Source organism: Amia ocellicauda, chromosome 20, assembly GCF_036373705.1.
Source record: "Amia ocellicauda isolate fAmiCal2 chromosome 20, fAmiCal2.hap1, whole genome shotgun sequence".
Classification (NCBI taxonomy): domain Eukaryota; kingdom Metazoa; phylum Chordata; class Actinopteri; order Amiiformes; family Amiidae; genus Amia; species Amia ocellicauda.
The window spans coordinates 5,653,775-5,679,967 of NC_089869.1; the positions used below are offsets into that span (position 1 = coordinate 5,653,775).

Consider the following 26,193-nt stretch of genomic DNA (forward strand, 5'->3'; position numbering starts at 1 on the left):
TTCCTGTTATTCCAGTTTACACAAAGCATTGGTTGGTTTATAATAACATTAATGCTATAGGCAGTAGACATTCCCTGGCTGATAGTTGACTTTGACATTTGTTAACAAGTCCATGTCTTTGGTACTTAACAATAACTATGACCAATTACAGACATAATACACACTGCACCAGACATTGATGCTTAAGTAAATGTAGTTTTTGTTTGTTGAAATGCATGTTGTAGTTTTAACCATTATACAGTAAATGCACTTAATAACAGCTGTTAGAACTGAATGTGCTAGGTCTGAGATGGCAGTTCACCTCTTGGTCTTTTGCTACAGTGGGACAGTGACTCAGGGATCGTTCAGCTGTTAAAGCTGCTGTGTACGGGGAGAGTGTCCCAGGACTCATCCTGTTGTGAGCCTTATGAGCCTGTTGTGATGACATCACTCCCCTGGGTCCCCTTGTCCAGGGGCCGGCCTTTAGGCTTAACAGATCAATTTGCATATTCAGACAGTATGGATTGAACGATCAGAAGTCCAAGCCTGGGGTCTGAGCACATATCTACACTTGTGTGCTTTGTAATACAGTACAGTTGATTTATTTCAATTCTAACTAGCTAGATATGATTCGCTTCAAGGTTTACAACGCCATAATTAATATGTTTTCATTATTTCTTCCTGTCACAAGCATGTCAATCCACATGTCAGTTTAGATATTGTACTTCTTAGACTTGTCTTACGGCAGTTCTTGAGGCAATCTAGGCAGAGTCACTAGTTCACTAATATAAGTATAATGAAAAGCCATTGGGGAATATACATAAAAAGTATTTCAATGCTAGTGCACTGCCCAGGCCAAAACAAAGTCTTAGTCCATGGTCTGTGTGTCTGTCTGCCAGGTACCGGAAGGTGGTGTCCAATAACTGCACTGCTGGAGTGAAGGAGCTCTATACAGCCAGGAAGCAGCAGTGTCCCAACCGTCCCCCCAGGGGCCTCCATCTCGTCACCAATGAAGGAAAGCTGACAGCCACACTGGGAGCCAACGTCACTTTCCTCGTCTTTCTAGAAGATGTGAGTCAACCATCTGTTCCATGTGGTCTTCAGTAATGTTCAATCACACCTCCTCATTTTGGAAACTAATGTAACTTGCAAAATATTTTCTCCTGGCCTGCGTTTATATGTGTGAGAGGCAATGAGGTCATTCCCAGGTACAAGAATGAAGCCCACTCTATGAATCCTAGGAAATGGGGTTAATCAGGACAAGTTGTGAAGCTGATGGCTTTTCATGTAGACTATGTGAACCCGGACTGCTGTGAAAATAACAATTTTTTCCCTGTAATCAGCTTGCAGAATGCTTTTCAGAATCTACTTTCGCTTTAATAGTTTGAAAGAATAAAAGCACTATTGTAAACAATATATCACACACAATAGTTACAAGTACAACATGAAATAACAGAAAGCAGATAACTTGAAATTGGTGCCCATTGACTACATCAAGAACCCCTTTTCACCCCACTTTCCCCAAAAATAGAGCGAGGAAAATTGACAGATAGACATTCAGCCAGTAACAACGCCCACACAGAGTGGTTTAAATCGCCTGCCTTACAGAATGATTAGAGTGAGACCTTGTCTCAGCCCTGTTATTAAATAAAGGTGCTGAATATTGCTAGGGCATGCTGCTCCCAGATGGTGTTATGCTAGTCTACATTAAAGTCACAGGATTCTGTTTCATTGATATTATAATGCCACACAGAAAGCAGTCTTTCAGCACAGTGAGAAGTAAGTGTTTCTCTCTTGGGGTCTCTCTGTGGCAGAGTTGTCATATTACTGTGTGATGAGTTGAAGAATCGAGGCCCACTTCTTTCTTAAAGAGAAGAATCCCATGGTATGGAAAAGGACGAGGGAGGGGGAAGACAACATTCTCACACCAGTAGTCATATGCATTTGGAAACTCTCCAGTTGAATTCAACTTTAATTTATATTCATGAAGCCCGAGAGAGTGGAATATCTTGGGCTGAGCTAATGGCCCTAAATATTTAATGTGCAGTAGGTACTGGCAGGGGTGGTTTAGAGAATACTCCTCCATTCATTTAGGAAAATATGAGTGAGGCAGCCCTGTCTAGCAGTTTTAATGTTCTGCAGAGGAAGTGGTATTGAAACTGAAGGCAGGATGATGGATTTATTCTGTAATTGTCTCCTTAATATCTGAACAAAAAAGCGTCTGTGAAAAAATATGGCATTTACTTTAGGATTTCACAAATTACTATATATGTTGAAATGTTGGACCCTGGGTGAGAAGCATTACAGGAGTTATTTTTGCATGCTCAGGCATACATGGGTCCAGAAAAAAGCCACCACTGATTCAAATATTTTGCTTTTCTACAATTTTGTCCCCGAAGGTGATTTATACGACACGTCAGGGACATCTCTAAATGCAAAGATGCAGCTTATTGGACTGAATCTGTGGAGAAAATTTGCATTGAAGTTCAGTGCCAAATGACAGTTAATTTGCTGGGTATGCTATATTTGAGATGAGGGAGTTTGCATGTGACTGAGGTGCAGATGGTGGAAAAATTGATTTTGGCATAAACATAAAACTGAACGAAAAAGGTGGTGAAGGCATCGACAAATTAGAATCTGCATCCTTAAATGACTAAACTATGCATTTGTGTGTATATATCTATATCAGTGTATCTGTCATTCTAACTATATAAGGGAACGTACACATCTTAATATATACAAGCTGTAATTGGCTAAAAGTAAGCACAATGTTCTATGGAGATTACCTGTGAATACTATAGAGAAAATATGTACAAATAAAACCTCAATATCAAAAACACATCCTGGAGCAGGAATTGTGTAATTCAATTATTCATCATCGATCTTTCAGTTTTTTTAATTCAAGTTTTAATTTCCTGAGCAGACTGGCATGAAAATTCTCCAAGCCACCCATGGTAATCATGCATGTTTTCATGCTCCACGGTGCTTGAAAGCAAACAATGTGTTTAAAATAAATAATATTTGCATTTGTTATAATACATTACAGACCCTCTGCTTGTTAAGGCAGTGTTACAAATTAATATCCCAATTGTATTGTGTTACAATGTGCTGGAGGGAGAGCAGGGATTTGTGAGTTTGTTCAGATAAGCAGGGATTTGGAAGGCGTAGCAGCTGCAGCCACCAACATGTCTTCAAACGCTAGGTGTGCTGACTGCCAGATGTAGCCCCAAGGGAGCCCAAAGATAGCATGGATCCATTGATTCATTAGCAGGGACAGCTGTAATAGCTTAACATATACAACCCGACAGTCAGTATATATAACTGCCATCTCTCTTGATATATATGTATAGATAGATATTTGATGTGTGTGTTCATGTCCACTATCTCTGCATCGGCATGTCTCTCTGACTGCTTCTTCTACAAACCCTCTATAGAAAAGTAATATCGGCAACAAGTCCAGCCTGGGCTGTGTGCTTAATGCCACCAACAGTGTAAACCAGAGCCTTCATGCTTGACTGTGCTATCATATATTGGCAGACAGCTCTGTTTCTGTCCTAAAGACAGTTGACAATCCCTCTAGATTTGAAGTGGCACAATGACAGGAATGATTAAACAGTTGTTTTGAGATATATATATATATATATATATATATAAGTATTTTTGTTTGTTTGAGGGGGTTCAATTTGTGTTACTTATATGCTTAACATTTCATACCTAGGTTAGCATGTGATAAGACAATAAGAAATACAGTTTATGAATGATTCAATACTTGCAAACCTCAGTCCAAGTGAGAGTTTTTAAGTTTGCTTGCCTCTCAAAGTATAACATATAGAATTAAAATGTTGTGCATCTTGAATTTTCTTATGTGACACACGACAATGAAATAAATATTATGCATTCAAATGCTGACTATGTTATAATCAGAAACACACTTGGTTCATTGTCAAATGTATTCTGTTCTTTTTGTGTAGGGCCAGATAAAGAACAACAGGGAGCCATTTAAAATCTTCTCTCTAATATGCCTCTTCTGATTGGTTGACAGGGTGACTCCATGAGAACAAACATCAAGTTGGATTTTGGAGATGGCATCGCTGTATCTTACTCCAATCTCAGCCTGACAGAAGATGGAATTAAACACGTCTACAAGACTGCTGGGATATTTCGAGTGACTGCTCTTGCAGAAAACAGCCTTGGGTTTGATAGCACTACCCTCTACTTACACATCACATGTACGTAAACACAGACAATTACCTTGGAAAGATACAACTTAAAAGCTTTTCCTCCCAGGGAATGCATGCAAATTTAAAAGTGATTTAATCTTCATATCATCCTTCTTTATTTGCAGACTTATGTACTTCAGACCACAATGTCTATTTTGAAGTGATTTTGTAAGTAATATAGACTAGTGGCAGCAAGTACCATGTCATATATATTTATATTTCCATTGATATACATGTTAATTAAGCAGTAAATAAAGAGGTAGATGAGGTTACTTGAAGGCTGAAATGCTGAAATTTATTTTCAGTATAACAGGATGAACATTTAAAAGAAGCACAGTAACATGTAGATGTCAGCCATGTATTTTGCATGTCATGTGTTGAGCATTTTGCACTAAAATGTATTGTTCTGTACTGCTGTCAATTGTACTGCTTTGCCCCAGAGAAATATGTAGAAGTTAATTGAATCTGAGGACTAACAAAGATCACCTATGTGTTGTTTAATTGCAAGTGATGGCGAACACCCAAGAAGGGGACGATCTTGTGTTAAATCTTTACTTGTTCTCTCTGATGTGCTAGAAGTTAAAAGGCTACAAAGAATATGCTATCAGACCATCTAAGGCTAAGTGGACTTGACAAAATATTCAACCCTTTCCAGCAGCCTCGTGCACCCCTGCTGTAGTTCTATTTAATCTCAAAGCAGCATTAATGAATAATAATATATTATTGTGCCTGTAATATTTCCTGTATTTAGGTCCAGTGGAGCACGTCCATCTCTCTGTTCCATTTGTGGCTATAAAGAACAAAGAGGTCAACCTTACTGCTATTGTGTGGCCAAGTCATTCAAGAACCTTAACCTACTTCTGGTGGTTTGGGAACAGCACTGAGGTAAGATGCATTTCTGTTAATTTATTTTCTGTTAGGTCCTCGTGGGTAAAAAGTGTAGATTCCTAGCTACCTAATCCAATTTAGTTTCACTTCAGTGATCACAACTATCACTATTGGGAAATGTACTGTTAGTTAATCAGTTGTGCTAGTTGATAGCTGTCAGTAAACTCCCTTTATAAAAATGGTGGTTTAGAGCCAACACAAACTTTATAATTGCTGTATGTGCTGTATGTCCCCATATGCTGATAACAAAAGCTACAAGTATTTGATAACTGATGGAGAATGCCCCCTTTCCCTTTATAATGCTGCCAGTTTACAGTTTACGATTCTGCTTTTGTAATGTGACAGTCATTGGTATAATGTATTAATTTATTTATTTATTTATTTTGAAATGTCTTTAAACTCCATCCCAGCCGGTGATTACCTTGGAGGGAAGCATCTCATACACTTTTTTCAAAGAAGGAATGAACAGTGTGACAGTGCAAGTCTCTTCTGGGGATGTCATACTGCAGGATACAAAGACCATCGCTGTTCATGGTGAGCACTTGTTTTTTCCATAGCACTTGAGGTAGAACAACTTATTGAAGTCAAGTGTGTATATATATACATCCTTTAAGATCCATCTTGGTACTCCTGCATGTTGAATGGGACATACAGATTATATTGATTTTTGAATAATCTGAATATTTATAGATCTGTCTGTCTTTCAATTAAAGCCAGTATTGAGCACAAATGCTATTGGCTGTTAATGTACATCATACGTATTTACAAGGACAAATAGAGTTAAAGCTGGTCATTTTGAATTAAGTGAAACTCTGATGATGATTGAATGAAACCACTCTTTGCAGTATTTCAAATATTTATTTATTTTTCCCATGAATTAGCTCATTAAAGATGTATTCTTTGATCAAAAGCAGTTCTGCTATGAAATTTCACTATCACAATTTCAAAAGGACAACAGATCTGCTGTAACAGTACACCTGTTGGTTAGGCATGAGATCCATCGACATTATGAAAAACTGTAAATATGATCTTAACAACTTGGTTTTTAATGTATTAGTTTAGTATGAATTATTTTCAAAACTGATATTGGTAATTTATTTAATAATCATTAGATTAAAGTGACTATGCAAATGCATATACCAATTTTGATAGCAGCATATTATGATTGAAAACTTAGCACTAAATACTTAGTGAGATCAGATTACCCTGAAGGATTTTTTTATAGAGTGAGGCATAAAATGTTAATGGTTGAATAAAAAGCATTTTCCTTTTGTATTTGCAGAATTTTTCAAATCGTTGCTTTTATCTTTCTCCCCCAATCTGGATGACTACAACCCTGACATCCCTGAATGGAGACAGGATGTTGGCAGAGTAATTAAGAAGGCTCTGGTACAAGTAAGTGTTATATTCTTGAGGCTTTCAGGTTGTCACAGGAATAAAATGACTCTTCTGTCTGCACTTTAGGAACCAGAAACAGCAGGTATATTTTCCTCATTAACATTACAGTAAGGCTTAGTGTCAACCATTTTATTAATTATCTGGAAATTTCCCTGACTGAAGACTTTTTTTTAGTTGTTGTTGAATGGTGGAGTGATTTATCTTCACTTGCTCTAATAAGACCTTTACCTGTGCCATTTAAGCATTATACCTCAATTTTGGAGCCAAGTGAGAATTGCTTAGCTGTAGTTTTAGTAGCACTGTTGTCATGGCCTTTAGATTTTTCTCTCTACGGGATCTCCGCCGTGTTCATGGTGACTGAATGCCAGGAATTGTGATTACAACATGACAGTTGGCAAAGGACAGACACTGCTGTCAAATCATGGCGAAGGAATGTGTGCTGCTGCAAAATGCATCAAGGGGAAGGACATTTTATTTTATTAATAACTTGCACAGAATCAGCAGAACATTAGTGAAATAAATACTCTCAATGAATCTGCACTTATCTGAGGCTAGTGGTTCTCGTTCCTTTTTTCTTTTTAATTTCAGCTGAGCATAAACCACTAGTCCAATTAAGCCTATAATTAGAAATTAGGTAATGTTTTTTGTTGTTGTTCAGGTCCTAAGCAGGTGATGATTTAAAGGTACACTGTATTCAAAGCAACGATTCCTACAAAGCCGGCAGGTTCATGGGCTTCCTGCAAAATATGCTGAACATGTCCAATTATGAAAATAATTACTTTAAAGAAATGAGAGCTCAGTTGGAACGAAAACAAAAAAAACCTGGAGCCTTGAAAGATTTGTGTGAGACGCCTGCAGTAGAGACTTGGCTGAATCTGCATCACACTTCTCTGTGGAACTTGGTCCTCTCCTGTAATTTTTTTAAATAAGACTGATCCCACATACAGCTTTGTTCCGTTCTTTTATATATTTTGACAGTTTCAAACCAACATGCCCCAAAGCAAAACATAAATTATATCATGTTGCCCGTGTTACACAAATCTCTCAGTTTGGGAAAGGAATGAGGAGGTCATCACTTTATAATTATAGTCCAGCTCTGGTTTACAATGTAGTTGGCGGCAGTAGCTATAGAAGACTGCAGCACTGAAGTCTCTGGGTAATTTCAGTTTACTGTTTAAAATTGGGAGAATGTGAGTTCACTAATGGGGGTTACTTCTTGAGCTGATTCTTTGCAGGCTTTACACCTGACACACTCTGCTCTCAGAGCCATGCCAGTGACTTTCTGCAAATTCACGTAATTTGCAATCTGCAGGGCTCCCTGTAATATCATTCCTCTGCTAATGCAAGAGCTGCACAGGGAAAAGGAGTTAAGAGAAGTCTCACATTAATGGCTGCAGAATCCCATTTCCAACTTCTCCATCTGCAAGGTCTTATAAATTATAAGTTAAACTGTACGTGGCAAACTGAGTGAAGAAACATAACAGTTTTCACCAACCTTTTATTTTTTTTAAACACAAAAATTATTCTCTGGTGCGAACTATTTCATGGTGTTCAGCACTTTTTTGAGATTATAGTATCTTAGTATATTATCAATAGATTCCATTCCCTTTACATGCTTGTCCCCATCTTGGACCTTAGGCCAAGTCTAAATGTAATTTTTTTTTGTCAAATATAAATGGTTTTGTTTTCCATTTTCTCTTACTGTGTTGCTATTATGGTTAATTTAAACCAAACACCAACCTGCTTGTGCAATCTCCTATCATGCACTTGGCAGTAACTTTAGAATATGCATTTGTTGTCCAGCAACTTTACATGGTTGATAGCTGGCAGGTTTTGGTGTATGGATGGTATAATCAACTTGAAAGTGAGGAAGAATGCATTTATTTAAAATGATCCTACCAGGAAAAGGCTTGTTAACTGTGTCTTTGTTTAAATGCAATTCATCTACAATGATTGACAGCACTGTAGACATGCATTATGAATTGCATGTAATCAAAGACACAGGCATAATCATGAAAGAGAAATAAATTAATTACAATCCTTATTTTGACAATATACTTACACATTCTACACAGTGTTTAGAATCAAACATAAAGGTCACGTATCATTTTATCATTATCTGGTGCTGCAAAGCTTTCTTCATGTATTTCAGGATAAAATTGCATTTCTTATTTTGAACAGTTTTCTTTTATACAGCAGGAGCCAGCATGAAGTGTGTTTACCGTCTGGCAAAAAGTAATTGTTTTCTGCCAATGATGATGTATTGTGATCCCCATGAAAATCAAAATCTTTGCATTGAGCAGATGATATCATGGCAAATATTTTGTCTTATTTTGTTATTGTTGTTGTTGTTCTGTTCCCTTTCTGCTGAGAGCTGAACAGTGAGTCTAAGCAGTGATTTATTTTATAACTGCTGGCACTGTGAAGAGCAATGTATGCCAACATAGCTAGAATTTTAAGTCTTGTATTCAGTTCACATGTTGCAATTGAAACTTGTCTCCTTAGGATGTCTACATACATACATGGCTTTGCTACATGACAAATCTAAACAGGATTTGGCTGTGCAATGACCAGCAAAATATAATGCTTTCTCAGCTAAAATGAGTCTGGTATCTTCAGAACACTGCTGTTATTAGAGCTTTATTTTATAGAACTACATTAAAAGGAAACATGAAGGCATGTTCCTGAGCATAGTTATTCTCTCTGAACATATTATATGAAGTCAAGTTTTGTCATTTCATGTTTCCTTTGATTTATTCTTTAAAATATTACATTTCCTTATTGCATTATTAACTGTGACTAATGTTTCATCATTTTAGTGAAAGATGTCAAATTCAGGACACTGGCGTAAACACTTTTGTATTCTATATTCTCTCTCCCTCTCATATATACAGCTCTGGAAAAAATTAAGAGACCACTCCAAGTTCAGAAATCAATGTTAAGTGGTCTCTTCATTTTTTCCAGAGCTGTATATAAAAATGAATTGGAAAAGATCAGCAGGTAATTATGAATATGGAGACATGAATAACAGCGGTAATAGATTAGAGGAGTTAATAAAGAAATGGTGCTTACCTGAACAGCCTCCGATTTGACCCAGATGGCATCACTACAACACCTGGAAAAATATTAAAAAAAAAAAAACTGAGGACCCACAACTTCAAATTTAAGAATTTTGAGAACACTCAAAATGAACTTGAGTAAGACCAGAGTGATATTCAATAGCTTTGTTAAAATTAAGAATATTTAAGTAGATCAAAAGAATAAGAACGTCTACCTTGGACAACATATCAACACAGATGGGGATCTTATGGAAGGAATCAAAAGAAGTGAAAATCTGATGCGGTACATTTGAAAGAAATAGAACACTACTGAATGGAAATGTTTTTGATCAATGCATAGTACAAGTGCTCTAGTATGGCTCTGAAGCTGGTCACTAAACAAGTAATGATAGAGACTGGAAACAACACAAAGGAGCATGGGAAAATGTTTGCTTGGAATAGGAAAACAGATAAACGGATCGACAAGAACAAACAAGTCACATTGACATTGACAATGAAAATGGACTAGATGCATTTGGACACTGACGAAGGGAAAAAGGAACTATAGAATGGATCTCAAGAGATAAAAAATAAACCTGGATGAAATAAGAAGCTTTGCTGGTGTGACCTGGAGAATAGACCATGTACACTGAAACAAGTGAAAATATCTTGGGGAGGCCTTTATCCAGCAGTGAATCAAGTGAATACAGAGAGAGAGAGAGCAAGCACTGATCATGGAATGATAAACTATAATTTGTATCTATATACATATAACGTTATACATTTGTGTAATTGTATTTATGAATGTCTGAAGCCCAGGTTTAAGAATTTAGATTAAAAAAATATATATATTGAGGTGATGTTTTTTGTATTTGTTTTTAAAATATAAAATAAATGTAACTAAGTCAAAAGGAGTCAGGCCTCTATGAACATGTAGATGACATAAGAAGAAGCCTGGCAGACTGTCTGAAAGGCATACGTGACCATTACTCAGTGATTAGTGCTTCAGTGTCCTTCGGGGAGTTTGGGGAGGATTTCTGATGGAAGCCTGCTGTCTCCAGCAAGTCCCAATGGAGGCTCGTTGATGTGTAGATGTTGTTACTGGGCAGAGAAGTTGGCAAGCTTTTTGCTCTTCAAAAGTGTCAGAAATCATTTGTTACATTTGTTCGGGAGCATTTTTGTTCTGCATCCAACCATCTCCAGTAGCAGAGCAGAAGGACTCAATGTCAAGGCACAGCCATCCCAAGCTATTTCTTTTGACATGGCTTCATATTTCTTATATTACCCTTCAAGGCTTAATGATCACGATCTTCACAATGTAAGATGTATATATTAAGGTTAAATGGGTTTTAAAAATGAACATATACATTTAAATACCCACTGAATAAGAGTAGCAATATTTGCATATAGCCTTACATATATTTGTATTTTATAATATATATTTATATATGATCATATCTATAATTATATTTTGCCTATAATTGGCTATACAGTACACACAATTGGAATGTAACCAAAAAAATGTAGTTGAAGGCACAATTTCTCCGGCAAAGCAAATTGTCTTGCAAATGTCTGTTGCTTTTGCATGTGCTGTTCCCTGTCACTTCACAAGCAACGCGGTTCTGTTTGAATGTTTTGTAATCTTTGCCATTGTTGATATATTAGAATTTGTATCCCTCTGTACCACTGGGCAATATACATTTCAGAACACATGGCAATGATTGATGTCATGTAACAAATTAGCAGTTCACTCAATGAGTTGAAGTGAGTTCAGAAGAAAGCATGTAGGAGTTGATTCAAGTACTTTTTATATATATAGCCAGTTACAGTATAGCCTGTTTTAACCACTGAGGCTAGCAACAATAAAATAGATTGGGTTTTTCTTTTATAGAAACATATAAGACCATCTGTGCCTCCAGAAGTCAGAAACTAAATCAGACCAGAAAACAAAACAAAAAAACATCTGAAATTCTTAGGGGTTTTTTTTTTTGCATAGAGAGCTGTCACCCTAAAATCTCCTGATTTTAATATTTTCTCTTGTGGTGTTTTTGTGGACAAATAATAAAATAAATACAAATAGAATTAAGTGACTGCCATTTTCAAGGTTGAATATGATTTCTGGAATTCAGACAACCCCCCTATACAAGCAGGTGAAAGATAGTAGAAGTTGCATTAATGGAGTTAATTTGGCCATAACCTGCTTGACTAAGGGAACACCAGCTTGGCTATGAGAACGAGGCAATCAGACCCCACCCCCCATGGTGGATGGAGTCAAGGAGCTGCTGTTGGACACTGGGGAGGTGTAGAGATGTTGTTCTTAATGTTGTGCATACTTGAGGCACTATGGGAATCGAAGTTACTGATGCAGAGGAAAAGCTTGTTACATGGTATTTATCTTAGTGTGTTTGTGAGGAATATCTGATCTGTTGTGCTTTGAGCAAGAGTGCTGTGAAACTGAACGTTGTCCTCCTCCCGAACTTTAGTTTTAAACTCCATTATGTACTGGTATATGTAATAGTATATGTACTATTATTCTCATTTGAAATATTTGCCTTTACTTCTATTTCTATATTTTTAGTAGTATTCGAAGCAGTTGCATTTACTTTTTTTTTAAATACTTGTGTGTGTGTGTGTGTGTGTGTGTATATATATATATATATATACACTCTCCTAAAGGATTATTAGGAACACCTGTTCAATTTCTCATTAATGCAATTATCTAACCAACCAATCACATGGCAGTTGCTTCAATGCATTTAGGGGTGTGGTCCTGGTCAAGAAAATCTCCTGAACTCCAAACTGAATGTCTGAATGGGAAAGAAAGGTGATTTAAGCAATTTTGAGCGTGGCATGGTTGTTGGTGCCAGACGGGCCGGTCTGAGTATTTCACAATCTGCTCAGTTACTGGGATTTTCACGCACAACCATTTCTAGGGTTTACAAAGAATGGTGTGAAAAGGGAGAAACATCCAGTATGCGGCAGTCCTGTGGGCGAAAATGCCTTGTTGATGCTAGAGGTCAGAGGAGAATGGGCCGACTGATTCAAGCTGATAGAAGAGCAACTTTGACTGAAATAACCACTCGTTACAACCGAGGTATGCAGCAAAGCATTTGTGAAGCCACAACACGTACAACCTTGAGGCGGATGGGCTACAACAGCAGAAGACCCCACCGGGTACCACTCATCTCCACTACAAATAGGAAAAAGAGGCTACAATTTGCACAAGCTCATCAAAATTGGACAGTTGAAGACTGGAAAAATGTTGCCTGGTCTGATGAGTCTCGATTTCTGTTGAGACATTCAGATGGTAGAGTCAGAATTTGGCGTAAACAGAATGAGAACATGGATCCATCATGCCTTGTTACCACTGTGCAGGCTGGTGGTGGTGGTGTAATGGTGTGGGGGATGTTTTCTTGGCACACTTTAGGCCCCTTAGTGCCAATTGGGCATCGTTTAAATGCCACGGCCTACCTGAGCATTGTTTCTGACCATGTCCATCCCTTTATGACCACCATGTACCCATCCTCTGATGGCTACTTCCAGCAGGATAATGCAGCATGTCACAAAGGTCGAATCATTTCAAATTGATTTCTTGAACATGACAATGAGTTCACTGTACAAAACTGGCCCCCACAGTCACCAGATCTCAACCCAATAGAGCATCTTTGGGATGTGGTGGAACGGGAGCTTCGTGCCCTGGATGTGCATCCCACAAATCTCCATCAACTGCAAGATGCTATCCTATCAATATGGGCCAACATTTCTAAAGAATACTTTCAGCACCTTGTTGAATCAGTGCCACGTAGAATTAAGGCAGTTCTGAAGGCGAAAGGGGGTCAAACACAGTATTAGTATGGTGTTCCTAATAATCCTTTAGGTGAGTGTATATATATATATATATATATATATATATACACAGTGAGGGGAAAAAAGTATTTGATCCCCTGCTGATTGTGTACGTTTGCCCACTGACAAAGAAATGATCAGTCTATAATTATAATGGTAGGTGTATTTTAACAGTGAGAGACAGAATAACAACAAACAAATCCAGAAAAACGCAGTTCAAAAAAGTTATACATTGATTTGCATGTTCATGAGGGAAATAAGTATTTGATCCCCTATCAATCAGCAAGATTTCTGGCTCCCAGGTGTCTTTTATACAGGTAACGAGCTGAGATTAGGAGCACTCTCTTAAAGGGAGTGCTCCTAATCTCAGCTCGTTACCTGTATAAAAGACACCTGTCCACAGAAGCAATCAATCAATCAGATTCCAAACTCTCCACCATGGCCAAGACCAAAGAGCTGTCCAAGGATGTCAGGGACAAGATTGTAGACCTACACAAGGCTGGAATGGGCTACAAGACCATCGCCAAGCAGCTTGGTGAGAAGGTGACAACAGTTGGTGCGATTATTCGCAAATGGAAGAAACACAAAATAACTGTCAGTCTCCCTCGGTCTGGGACTCCATGCAAGATCTCACCTCGTGGAGTTTCAATGATCATGAGAACGGTGAGGAATCAGCCCAGAACTACACGGGAGGATCTTGTTAATGATCTCAAGGCAGCTGGGACCATAGTCACCAAGAAAACAATTGGTAACACACTATGCCGTGAAGGACTGAAATCCTGCAGCACCCGCAAGGTCCCCCTGCTCAAGAAAGCACATGTACAGGCCCATCTGAAGTTTGCCAGTGAACATCTGAATGATTCATGATTCAGAGGAGAACTGGGAGAAAGTGTTGTGGTCAGATGAGACCAAAATCGAGCTCTTTGGCATCATCTCAATTCGCTGTGTTTGGAGGTGGAAACATTATGCTTTGGGGGTGTTTTTCTGCTAAGGGGACAGGACAACTGCACCACATCAAAGGGACGATGGACGGGGCCATGTACCGTCAAATCTTGGGTGAGAACCTCCTTCCCTCAGCCAGGGCATTGAAAATGGGTCGTGGATGGGTATTCCAGCATGACAATGACCCAAAATACGCAGCCAAGGCAACAAAGGAGTGGCTCAAGAAGAAGCACATTAAGGTCCTGGAGTGGCCTAGCCAGTCTCCAGACCTTAATCCCATAGAAAATCTGTGGAGGGAGCTGAAGGTTCGAGTTGCCAAACGTCAGCCTCGAAACCTTAATGACTTGGAGAGGATCTGCAAAGAGGAGTGGGACAAAATCCCTCCTGAGATGTGTGCAAACCTGGTGGCCAACTACAAGAAACGTCTGACCTCTGTGATTGCCAACAAGGGTTTTGCCACCAAGTACTAAGTCCAAGGGGTCAAATACTTATTTCCCTCATTAACATGCAAATCAATGTATAACTTTTTTGAAATGCGTTTTTCTGGATTTTTTTGTTGTTATTCTGTCTCTCACTGTTAAAATACACCTACCATTAAAATTATAGAATGATCATTTCTTTGTCAGTGGGCAAACGTACAAAATCAGCAGGGGATCAAATACTTTTTTCCCTCACTGTGTGTGTGTATATATATATATATATATGTGTGTGTGTACTTTAGTTTATTTTTACATTTACCAATCAACTGTTTTCTTATGACATTGTATGACATTTCATTTTTATTTATTGAAACTGCATGCCATAAATATTCTATTGCTGCAGTAAGATTGTGTAAGTCATTTAAGCTTTGTGTATTGCTCTGGAGAGGCTAGGTGCAGTAGTTATATGTAGCTACTTTAGAAAAACATTATCATCCAAGGCCACAGCCTATAAAGAGCACAAGACAAAGGGAGAAGTGTGTGATAAAGTTTGGGGTACCTCACTGACGTCATACAGTTGCCCAGCAACCAAAGGGAGTAATCTTCTATATGATAGTATGTTCTTTAGAAAAGCTTTAGACATGTCTTCCCGACTCCGGAGTGTGTCGTTACAGTTGAATAAACTATTTCGGTATTATTCAAATTAAATGAGTGTTTCTTGTCGGATTTCAAGAAATCAGTTATATGTTTAGTGTTTGGTGATATCACAGGTATATCTGGAAGATTATGTAAAACTGATATTGATATTTGTTCTTTCTGCCATCTGCATTGTGAATTAAATAAACTGTCACACATGGGTAACATAATTGTTAGATTTGAATATCATACTTTCAATTTATTTCTACAACAAAAATGTATACTTCACCAACCAGAGAAACATATTTTGAGTGTCATAATACATACAAATTAGTGTAGACTGGAGAAGGCATTATTCTAATTAACTGTCATAGCATGTTTTGTTTTTCAATTGGACCAGACATTGCCTGATGTTATATTGATACATACAATTATACATTTGTATTCATAGTGAGTAAATTATCTTGTGTGCATAATGAAGTTAGCCAACAGAACTCTGTGTATTCTTGTTATATGCAGCTTTACTAGTTCAAAATACTTATTTAGGCAAATATGTTGATAATATATTTACTTAACAAGATGCTCATTATGAAGTCTTAAATGTATATTACATAGTAGCCTATATAAATACAAAGCATACAATTTTCAATTAACCGACAGTCAGTAATGTACAGCAGAAACAGCACTTAGATGTGGTTAATCCTTTATTTCTGATCTGTATTTCATTTATTTACTCTTAAAAAAGATTTCATATTTTAGATAGGATTGTTCATTTACCAGTCATATAATACTGTATTTCATGTCATTGTTATGTAGGTTAAATGTATTAGAATTGTGTATTAATGCAGGTATAACTTTAAAATATAAAATGCAGGGCAAAAAAGAAATGTCATTTACATTTTCCAGAATTCATTTTTAAATAATTTAAATTGTTAGGTTTTGGTAGCTGTGAGAGGGGCCATTTGCAATCTTATACATCACCCTTCTCATTTCTTATTTAGTGGATTCAAACTGTATTAAAGAACCATCTTGCCTTTTCATTACAAATAAGATCTTACTTTTAATTGCTAAAGCATTGCTGCTCCCTGTAGAATTGAAGCACACAGGTATGTGCAAATTGGTATTTAACCTTTGACACTGTCATCTAAAGTTTCACAACATGAAATGCAAATTTCCTCCAAAGTCAGTTAAAAGTACCTGTAGGAAAAAGTACATAAAAGTAGTTTTATAGATTGAAACCAATTTTGGGATGAAAAGATCAGTTACCCTGTGGTTCATGGCTTCTCAATGTTGAAATTGATTAAAGCAATTTAGTCTTTGCCCTTTGAAGGAATGCTAAATGCGGCCAGTGTGTTGACTGTGTGTAACACCGGCACAAGCAGTGAGAAGATTGCATCTGACGGTGAATACTGGAGGGACACGCGCCAGTGGTGTTCAAAGAACTGTCCGCTAATGGGTAGCAGTGCAAAGAGACATTAACACAAAGACCCTTCAGGAGGCTTCCCTGGGCAGGGCAACCGTATGCATTCTCATATTCAAACCTGGGCTATCTACCCCACAACAAGGCCCTCCAAAACAGGACAATCTGTATATAAACCAAGAGCTATATTGTAAAATCCATCTTAATTTACCTTGCAGATACATTGTGCCAAACACTGGGAACTGTCCCAGAAAGTCAACTCTTCCTACTTTATTCTGTTTCTGTAGGTGTCTGACTTCCCAGAAGAGCAGCTTTTTGTTGCGGTATTTCCTGGTGTACCTACGGCTGCTGAGCTTTTTCTTTTGCCACACAAAAATTTATCAGAAGGAAGAAAAAAGAATGAGGCTGATCTGGAGCAGGTAAGGAATAATTAAGTCTTATTTCACAAATTCAATTGTTTGATTGAAATTATATATCAAAATATATGGACTAAGATTTTTATAATAGTTTCAAAACATGAGAAAATGTCATCTTCACTGACAGACTTTAATTATAGTGTTACATATTAATGTGATTCATATTGTTTCAAGACATACTGTTGAACATTTTGAGGACTTTAGTGATAAACTCAAACTCAGCTATTTTAGTGCAGTACTGATTCATTTCTCACTCACAGATTTCAGAGATTCTTGTCAGTGCCCTGAACCAAAACTTGGTGGAGTTTGAGTTGAAATCTGGAGTTCGAGTAATTGTGTACATCACACAGTTGACACTGGGTAAGTTTTAAACATGTTTCAAGCAAACAACTGCATTCATACTTGTGGTTTATGAACACTTGATTTATTGGATATGTATTTATATATAAATATATCAACCATGTTTTTAGGGTACATTTACATAAAACAAATCATAACAATGTAAACGTTTTTATGAGGGATTAGCAACCAGATATACAGAATAGCGGAACTAATCCACAAAGCTAATCCATTATTTTCAAGCAGTGGTACATAAACATCAGTATGTAAGGGAATCCCCGAGAAGTCTTCAACTCAAGTCCTTGACCTGACCACAAAACTCACTATGAGATGGTATGAAGCACATGGTTGGCATTTGCAAATACAATTAGAGTGGGTCAAAATATGATTGCATTGCAGGTCCTTGTCTGTTAATCATATTGATGACTGAGTTAAGAACGAGTAATGTAAACTTGTTGACTTATCATGTACATTAACTGTGTAAAATGACATGCCATGTTCTATTTTTTTTAAAGCTTCGCATACACATATGGTATATATACAAAACAATCTTTGTATTTACAGTGTATGTGATTGTATTTAATCGTTAAAAAATAGAACAGATTTGGCCAAGTGCTTTGTGTGATGAAGCTGAAAAACCAAGTTGATTTTGCTTGAAAGAATACATTCTAGTGACCCACATTTCATTTCCATGTATAATAATAATATACATAATAATATATTGATAAGTGTTAGAAGTAAATTACATAAATATATGTCAATATGTCCACTTAATGAAGATAGCTTTGCAATGGAACCCTTATTGTAAACGAACTAAGAATACAGCCTGTCGGATACTCTCCTTGTAATTTAACTCCTACCACAAGAGTCATTGGATTCTGTACAATTATGCAGATTGTTTAGGTCTGAAAACTGAAGAGGGTCTTGAATATTCTAAAGCAAGTGTGAAGCCGTGGGAAATTACAGCTTTGCTGACATCCTGCGCTGATGGAAGAAAACACTTAAGGAGCTGGTGATGTTTGAGCTAATTAGATAATAATTATCTTGTGGTGTAACACTCTAATTGGATGCCCTAGCTTTGTATTTTCCTGCTTATATTTCCAAAAATCTCAAAGCAAATACAGCTGTGTAATTACAATGACGACAAATATCTCTGACCAGACATTTTTCCACAAAGAGAAAACAATCGGCGACTATTTACTGCTGGATGTTTTTATAAAAGGTCAGTGCAGCTGACATACATGTCGTGCCCTCGCCCTGCAGACAGTTATTGTGTGTATATTGCATGAAGTATAGATTATTCTGCCAATAGTTATTGTAAAAGTAAATTCTCCAATCCACCATACTGACTCTTGCCCAACTATTGAACCATAACATTATTTTATTGGGATATTATTTCTTTGCCCACAATATCTGTGTTTTATTTGAAGTCCACAATTCTAGTCTATATTTTGTTGTTCGTTATGTTAAGGTACACAAACACAAATATGTTTTTTTCAGGATGCCAAGAAAGTAAAATGTAAGGGGCTTTGCTTATGGGGGATGCGCTAATGCTCTTATTGTCATCGACACTAGAAAAATGTTTGTTGGCAAATAACAAAACAAAGCTTGCCTTAGTAGACATATTCATTATTCACATCTTGCTACATTTTTAAACTTACATGTTATGTCTGCAGCAGTCACTTTTGAAGAGATCAGCTTGCATTCACACAGGGGAATACTGTGTTCTCGAAGCTGCTCTCTGACATCTCCCACAGCCTCTAGGGAGACACCTTTCTCTAAGCCGTGATGTGATGGAAGCAGCTAAAGCCGCCATCGCATCACTTGGACCACCCGCCCCCCCGGCATAAGTGCAAGCTGTGCTCTTGAAAATGATTGAATCACAAATTATAACTTTACAAACTAATCGGAACGTGAACAACTGGAATAGACATACAAGCACAAAAATTAGAAATCAATAATGTATAAGCCAATAATTGCACCAGTTTCTCTTCAAACATTGCTTGAACTCAAGGAGTAGATGAACACATGTAAAACAGCACCCTAATTAAATGTATCCATAATTTATTTAGTTGGTATATATGGTGTTTAATGCAATCACACTGTAATATCAAGTAGAAGCTATATATAGCTCTTTTTGAAAATATATCGGCAGAGAACAGAGCTCACCGTTCCTAAACCCACATTCTCAACAACATTGTTTTGAGACAATGGGTCGAATGGCCTCCTCTCGTTTGTAAACTTTATTATGTTCTTATGTTTTCAGGCTGTTGTGACTTGATAAAAGGAGTGCTTTTTATTCTGCATATACTACAAGAATGCTTATATACTACCTGCCTTAATCTGCAGCTTTGCTCACCAGTGAAGACAGAGTAATCGTATGTCTCTAGCTAGCAATGAGCATCTGAAACTTATATAAACAGCATGTATTCACTTCTGACAGATTTTTTATTTTATTTTTATTTTAGGAAAAAGGTCACTGGCTTTGCAGGTTGCTTCCCAGAGATACAAAACTGTAAAGAACACAAAGAAAGATTCCTCCACTGTAACAAGCCTTGACACCAATTTCCTGACATACCAAAATTCTAGAAACTCCCAGCAAAAAACAAAAAACAAACATAAAACAATAGCAGAGTAAAAATATATATGTACATCATTCACTTCCGTTCAACTAGAACACAGTAGGCAGGTTTGTTAGGGAATTGTACAAAATAAAACATACCTTTTCTATTTGTTTTTACCTCATAGCTGACATCACAGAATATGCCATTTTCTACACATATTCACTATAAATACATTTTTATTTCAGGCTTAATTCTTACTACATAAATAAATCATTAAAAAACATGAATGAGCTTCGTTGGAACATTTGAATTCCTTGCATAATGTCGTCATAATGTTTTATGATCGTACAAAGTGAACGTATACTACATTCTCATTGTATTCTTAGTTTTTCTAATCATATCAACACATTTTTTCCCATCGCATGTTCATTGAAAAGCACTGCCAGTAAACACGTGAAGCTTTGATAATTGGAACTCCTATAAAACACTATTTCCCCAAACAACTAAATGTTTCATATTCAAAGTTAATCGGGATGGGGGCTGTGCAGCTGCTTGCGTAAGACCTGACCCTTTCCTGAATCTGCCTTAAAATATCACACTTTCTAAAAAGCATTTGTGTGACTATTTTTATTAAAGCTTTTAAACTAAAAGTGCTTCCACTAGATTGGCCGTCACTATTATTATTATTATTTTGTCTATTTTCAACAGTGTCAGTGTGAGAATGGCTTTGGCTCGAGTGAGTGCCACTTTAACAAAATGCTCCATGTGTTTCAAATTCATCTTGCAAACAGGGAAAAGGACATGTTCTTTTTCCATCGTGTTTCAATATGTAACTGCTTGGATAATGGCTTAGTTTTTCCCAGCAAGGTTAATCTACACTTACTCAAAAAGTACTACAAATATTAATAATCTCTAAAAAAATATATAAAAGTCAGGATTAACCACCAATTTAACTGGGGAATATATAATAATTGCAACAAAGAGAATGGACATTTATGACTGAATGGATAGTTTAAGTTCTTTAACAGTTTTGTTTATTTGTTGTTTTTTTTTATGCATTATAGCCTGAATTATGGACAGTTACAAATTATATTCAGCTTTTTACTTCCTTGTGAAACTAAAGTTATAATTAGGGTTGTTTATCTTCTTAAATCACCCACCCATTTTCCAGATAAATGATAAGTTTGCATTAAATTAATTTTTGATGTATGTTTTCTTCATCTTAAAGGTTAGGGCAATTTAGACAGAACCAAAGGAAAATATTTATTAGTTCATGTCTCTAGAGTGGTCCACTTTACTGTTTTTTTTTGTTTTACTACATTACTAATTGCTCTACATGTTGTGAATCTGTGTGGAAGCAAACACAAATGTTATGAACATAGATAGGAATCTTTGTTGGTAGACACAAGAAATATTTCACTTTTCTTTCTATAAAGTGGAGGGAAGGTGGTTTAAAAATGCAGTCGTGTTTATTTTTACATAATGTAGTTTGAGTCAAATGGTGATATTTAAAGTATTATATCATTTTTTTTTTTTTTTAATAAAATTACCATATATGATGTAAAGGGAAGTGTAGACAAAATTCTCCAGAATGCACTACCTTTGCATACCCCTTGGCTTGTACCAGCATATTAGAGAATAAACTGGAATAAATCATTCCATTAAGTTATGCTTTCAAGACTAAAAACCTGTCACACATTTTAAATAATTTACATTTCAAAAACTAAAACTGGTATTTTGCTAATCTTCTGGGAAATCACTGACAGAGAAAAAGTCAGTGGTGACATTACATTAAAATGTTTTCATTTTTCTCCAGCTCCCCTTGTTGACTCCAGCCCAAGACACAGCAGTTCCGCCATGTTGATGCTCCTGTCCGTTGTGTTTGTTGGTTTAGCCGTTTTTTTAATTTACAAGTTTAAAAGGTATGTGATGTGCATACGTATGAATGATGCCAACTGAGATCATACTAATGAAAGGACTGTTATGCTTGGTAAAACAAGTGTGCTCCAAAGTTAAAATTAAGCTAACCATTTTGGATGAGTGTCAGTGAAATGTTCTTACCTACCTACCTACCTACCTATTTATTTATTTTGTATTTATTATGCAATATGCATTTCTTAAGCGTATAATGATGTATTCTAATCATTACTTACAGTTCAAATCTAATGCAATGACTCTGTTCTAAGAAGACATCCAACTGTCCAAATGCAAGTTTAGAGGACAGGATATGTCTTTGTTTATTTTTTTCCACACAAATACGTAATTGCCAAACATTTTTAGTCTAAGAGGAACATCACTGTTTTTGTTTGTATCCCACCCAAGGAGTGTAATTGATGCTTTGTCTGGTTTTGCAGTCAAAGTAAAATGATCAATTGATTTAGCAAATAGCCATAAGACTGCTTAAAAACAATCGAGACAAAATCACTACCATGAGATAAATCTGCAGTAACTAAAGTTACTTCAGTTGTCACAAAGTAAGTAAGGAGACATCTGCAATGAACACATGCTTATTGTTAAACAGTTTAACAATAATCGACAGTGGAGACTTCAGTAAACCGCACAATAAAATGATCTGGGATTAAATTGGGAGTTCAGAATATAAAAGAGGACATAAATAGCTCACCAAGTAAAATGTAAAAGTAGGGTGAAATCATACCAATTCCCTTACAAAAGAAATTACAAAAAAAAGTTTTAGTAAAGTGGCCATCCCATCTGTTATATGGATAACGGTTCCTAATTAACCTCAGTAGCAGCTTAATCGATAATTACACAATTACTCATTTTACAGCAGACGGAAAAAGTCACTCTAGAGCATAAGTGTAATAGTCTGTATAGATAAATGCTAATGTGAAATTAACTTGTGACACTTCAATAAATATCTTCCTTGCAAGTAGCAGTACATATTAAATTATACATCGATACAGAGGTGATTTGTATTAGAAAGTATTAATTAATAACCATAATGATTACATTCTTTTTTTTAGAAAATGTTAATACAGTACTTCTCTATAAAATATTACACAAAATGTGTCTGTCTGAAGTGTGAATGTATATATAAACAGTTGTAATTCAATGTCTCCACGCCCTTAATTAGAAACCATTATTCCATAATCCATTTAGTTTTACAAATATTGTTAATGAAACTCTGATTCAGCATAGAGAACAATGAAACACTTCCGGGTGACTGACTTCATAAGTGAAATCAGTGGAGCCCATTCATTTTGAGTTCTCTCTTTAGAGTTAAAAGCAATAGCTCACCCATGGCATGTCAAAATTACATACACAGCTGGTTTTCCTTTCTTTTATCTTATCTATAGAAAAATCCCATGGATCAACATCTACGCCGAGGTCAACCATGAGAAAGAGCAAGAGATGATTGGCTCCGTCAGCCAAAGTGAGAGCACGCCCAAAATAACGCTGAGCGAGTTCTCCGGTCCCGAGGAGAGGCTGGAAAAGGAGCTGGAGACCAGGGGCATAGGTAGGTCTCCATATCCGCTCAGATCTGGGATATCGACTTTCTTCTATTGTGAAATGGCACTGGGTAGCTTTCATTTGTCACCCCTTTTCAATAACACTATGCATATACAGTTTTTTTTTCTTTTACTTCAGTTTTTTTTCCTTAAGATTAATATATTTAGAAATATATCCCCTCATACATACATTCTCTATATACCTTAATCTATAGACTTATGTTATACACATCTTATATATGAGATATTGCATGCTTAAGTTGATTATAGGTTTATACTTAAGTTATAACATTATATCTTTCTTTAAATATCGATTCAACCTTCAAGCAGTCCAAAGTTTACAATATTTACTCAACCAACTGAAAAATAATATTAATAAAGTAAATTAATTAGAGGAAGGGTTTATACACACATATAAAACCCTAGCCTGAGGTAAAAGGTTTTTGCTAATTCCGTTCGAGAAATCTCAGATTCAACTGTTTGAATTATTTTTTCAATGAAAGACATTTATTTTTGTCTATGCACCCTGACCTGACCTTTCCTTCTTTTGTTGTTGTTGAGTTTTCTATATTCTATTTTGGGAAGAAAAAAAAAATAAAATAAAAAAAAAAGGTCTGAGACATTTTGTCTGGACACGTTTTGTCCTTTCTGAAAACTATTTACAAATATCTTTACTGTAGAATCCAACTTCAGGGCAAAGCCTTGTCACCCTATTGTCATGAAAAGAATTGAATTCTTGTGCAGACATGATCTGAATAAAAACTACTACTGTTTACACATCTGGTAAAAATTGACAGTTTTCATCATTATTATATTTAACATTGTCTCTAAAAACTTTGAAAGGCAAAATAAATGAGTTCAATAACCTGTTCTAATCGATTATTAAGCTGTCTGATTATGTGTGCTATGCAGAACAATCGATGCATTCTTTATTTCTCTGCTACCTTCACCACTGCAGACAGCTGAGAGCACCAGAAATTATGATTAGTTTTAGTGACCTTTAAGAATCTTCTGCAAAAATTGATTTTAGTTCACTTGAAGATACAAAGGCACCACACAGGAAATGGGAAATGTTTAGTGTTATGGGAAGAGAAAAGAGAAAAGATACCATCTAACTGTATTGCAAAACTGTTAATTCACCAAACGCCTCCAAATGCCTTCACACCCTTGATAAAGTGTAACTAAAAGTTGATTTATGTACAAGTGTGGGACTATCAATAGCACAGTTTTGCATGGTATGAATCTGTCTTTGGCTTTGATAACATGGAGGGGGGTGTTCCCCGTAGCCTTTAATTAGGTTCATCTCAGGAGGGATATGAAACCACTCCTCGGGCTTCTTCAGATTGAACAGCATGTGATATGGGCTGCCATTTTATTTTTCTCCATATTTTTACTATTGGGTAAAGTCATGAGATTCTGAGGGCTAAAGAATATGTTGAGTTTGTACTCCCTTACACTGGGATGAGTGCTTTAGATTGTTATGGAAACATTAGCGACAAAGCTTGACCTTCATGTTGGGGGGGCGGAACTTCTTTTCCAGGACTTGCTAAATCAACTCTTTTAGTTAAACGTCAAGGGTATGAACAGATATAGAGGCTACTATCTCTCTCCCTCTCATATTCTGCTGTATTGGAGTAGAAAAGAACATTAGGTGTGGTCCTGCTTTCTTCCTGCTTGTCTTCAAAGAACATTCAGGAAGGGACTTAAAGACGCATTTAAGAAAGACAATCAGCAAACCAATATGCAATTCTGTAATTGGAAACTTTGGAATGTAACATCATCATCGTTCTGTTGAATGAACATGCAGTGACACCAAAGACGTGTCATGCAATCTTTTATTTCTGTTATTATAGAACATCTTGCGTTCAAACAAAAGCCTGATCGTTATTGTCAAGCTTGAAGTCACTTTCAACAATGGCGTTTTTAATTTGTGGATGGGGTGAAAAAGAAAAGGCATGTTGTTTTCTCACAATAATAGACTGAAGGTTCATGTTCTGAGCTGTTGAACTAATCCTCTTTATTTCTCTCTTTTGTTTCCTTTTACTAGGAGGAATTCCAAAAATCAGTGAGAGTGAAAGCACAAGGGAAATTCCAAATTGCACTAGTGTTTAAAATCTGTGATGCAACAATGTGTACAGAAGTTTTGAGATTTTGAAGGTTTTTTTTTTTTTTTTTTTTTGTAATTCTAAAACACACAGTCAATGTTAATAGTTTTTTAAGGGCCTCATTTATACAGATTTGCATGGGTGTGTCTTGTTTTACAAGATGTATGGGTTCAGTCTGAATCTACTTAACAAGGCGTTTTTAATATAATGGCATTTTTCTTAATTTTGAGAAAGCATAAATTGTAAAGCATACAACAAAAGAAGAGAGTGGGTGGGGATTTTATTGCGATCATTAAATTATTTTGCCATTTATTTTCTAACATTATCTTTTTTCCCTGAAATATTTAATAGCAGGTATGATATTGAAGGGCAATTAAATTTTGTACATAACATGCACATATCAAATCTTTTTTTTTTGTACATTTACCATTGTCTTATTAGGACTACATTTTACATACTTGTCGATCACAGCAGTTTTTGACAAGGTAATCGGCTTAGATTCAACCTGAATTA

The 26,193-nt window shown here is 36.3% G+C and overlaps 1 protein-coding gene across 1 annotated transcript in view; it reads left to right on the plus strand.

Annotated features, from left to right (window-relative positions):
- The window catches only part of sorcs3a (sortilin related VPS10 domain containing receptor 3a), a 213,506-nt gene extending 187,516 nt beyond the window's left edge, over positions 1-25,990 (plus strand). The window contains exons 18-27 of the mRNA XM_066693212.1: positions 879-1,050; positions 4,022-4,208; positions 4,951-5,084; positions 5,498-5,621; positions 6,370-6,482; positions 17,074-17,205; positions 17,463-17,562; positions 21,922-22,027; positions 23,423-23,583; positions 25,623-25,990. Coding sequence (XP_066549309.1) covers positions 879-1,050; positions 4,022-4,208; positions 4,951-5,084; positions 5,498-5,621; positions 6,370-6,482; positions 17,074-17,205; positions 17,463-17,562; positions 21,922-22,027; positions 23,423-23,583; positions 25,623-25,687 — 1,294 coding nt within the window. The 3' untranslated portion in view covers positions 25,688-25,990. The remainder of the gene's footprint in view (positions 1-878; positions 1,051-4,021; positions 4,209-4,950; positions 5,085-5,497; positions 5,622-6,369; positions 6,483-17,073; positions 17,206-17,462; positions 17,563-21,921; positions 22,028-23,422; positions 23,584-25,622) is intronic.
- Positions 25,991-26,193: the final 203 nt, after the last annotated feature.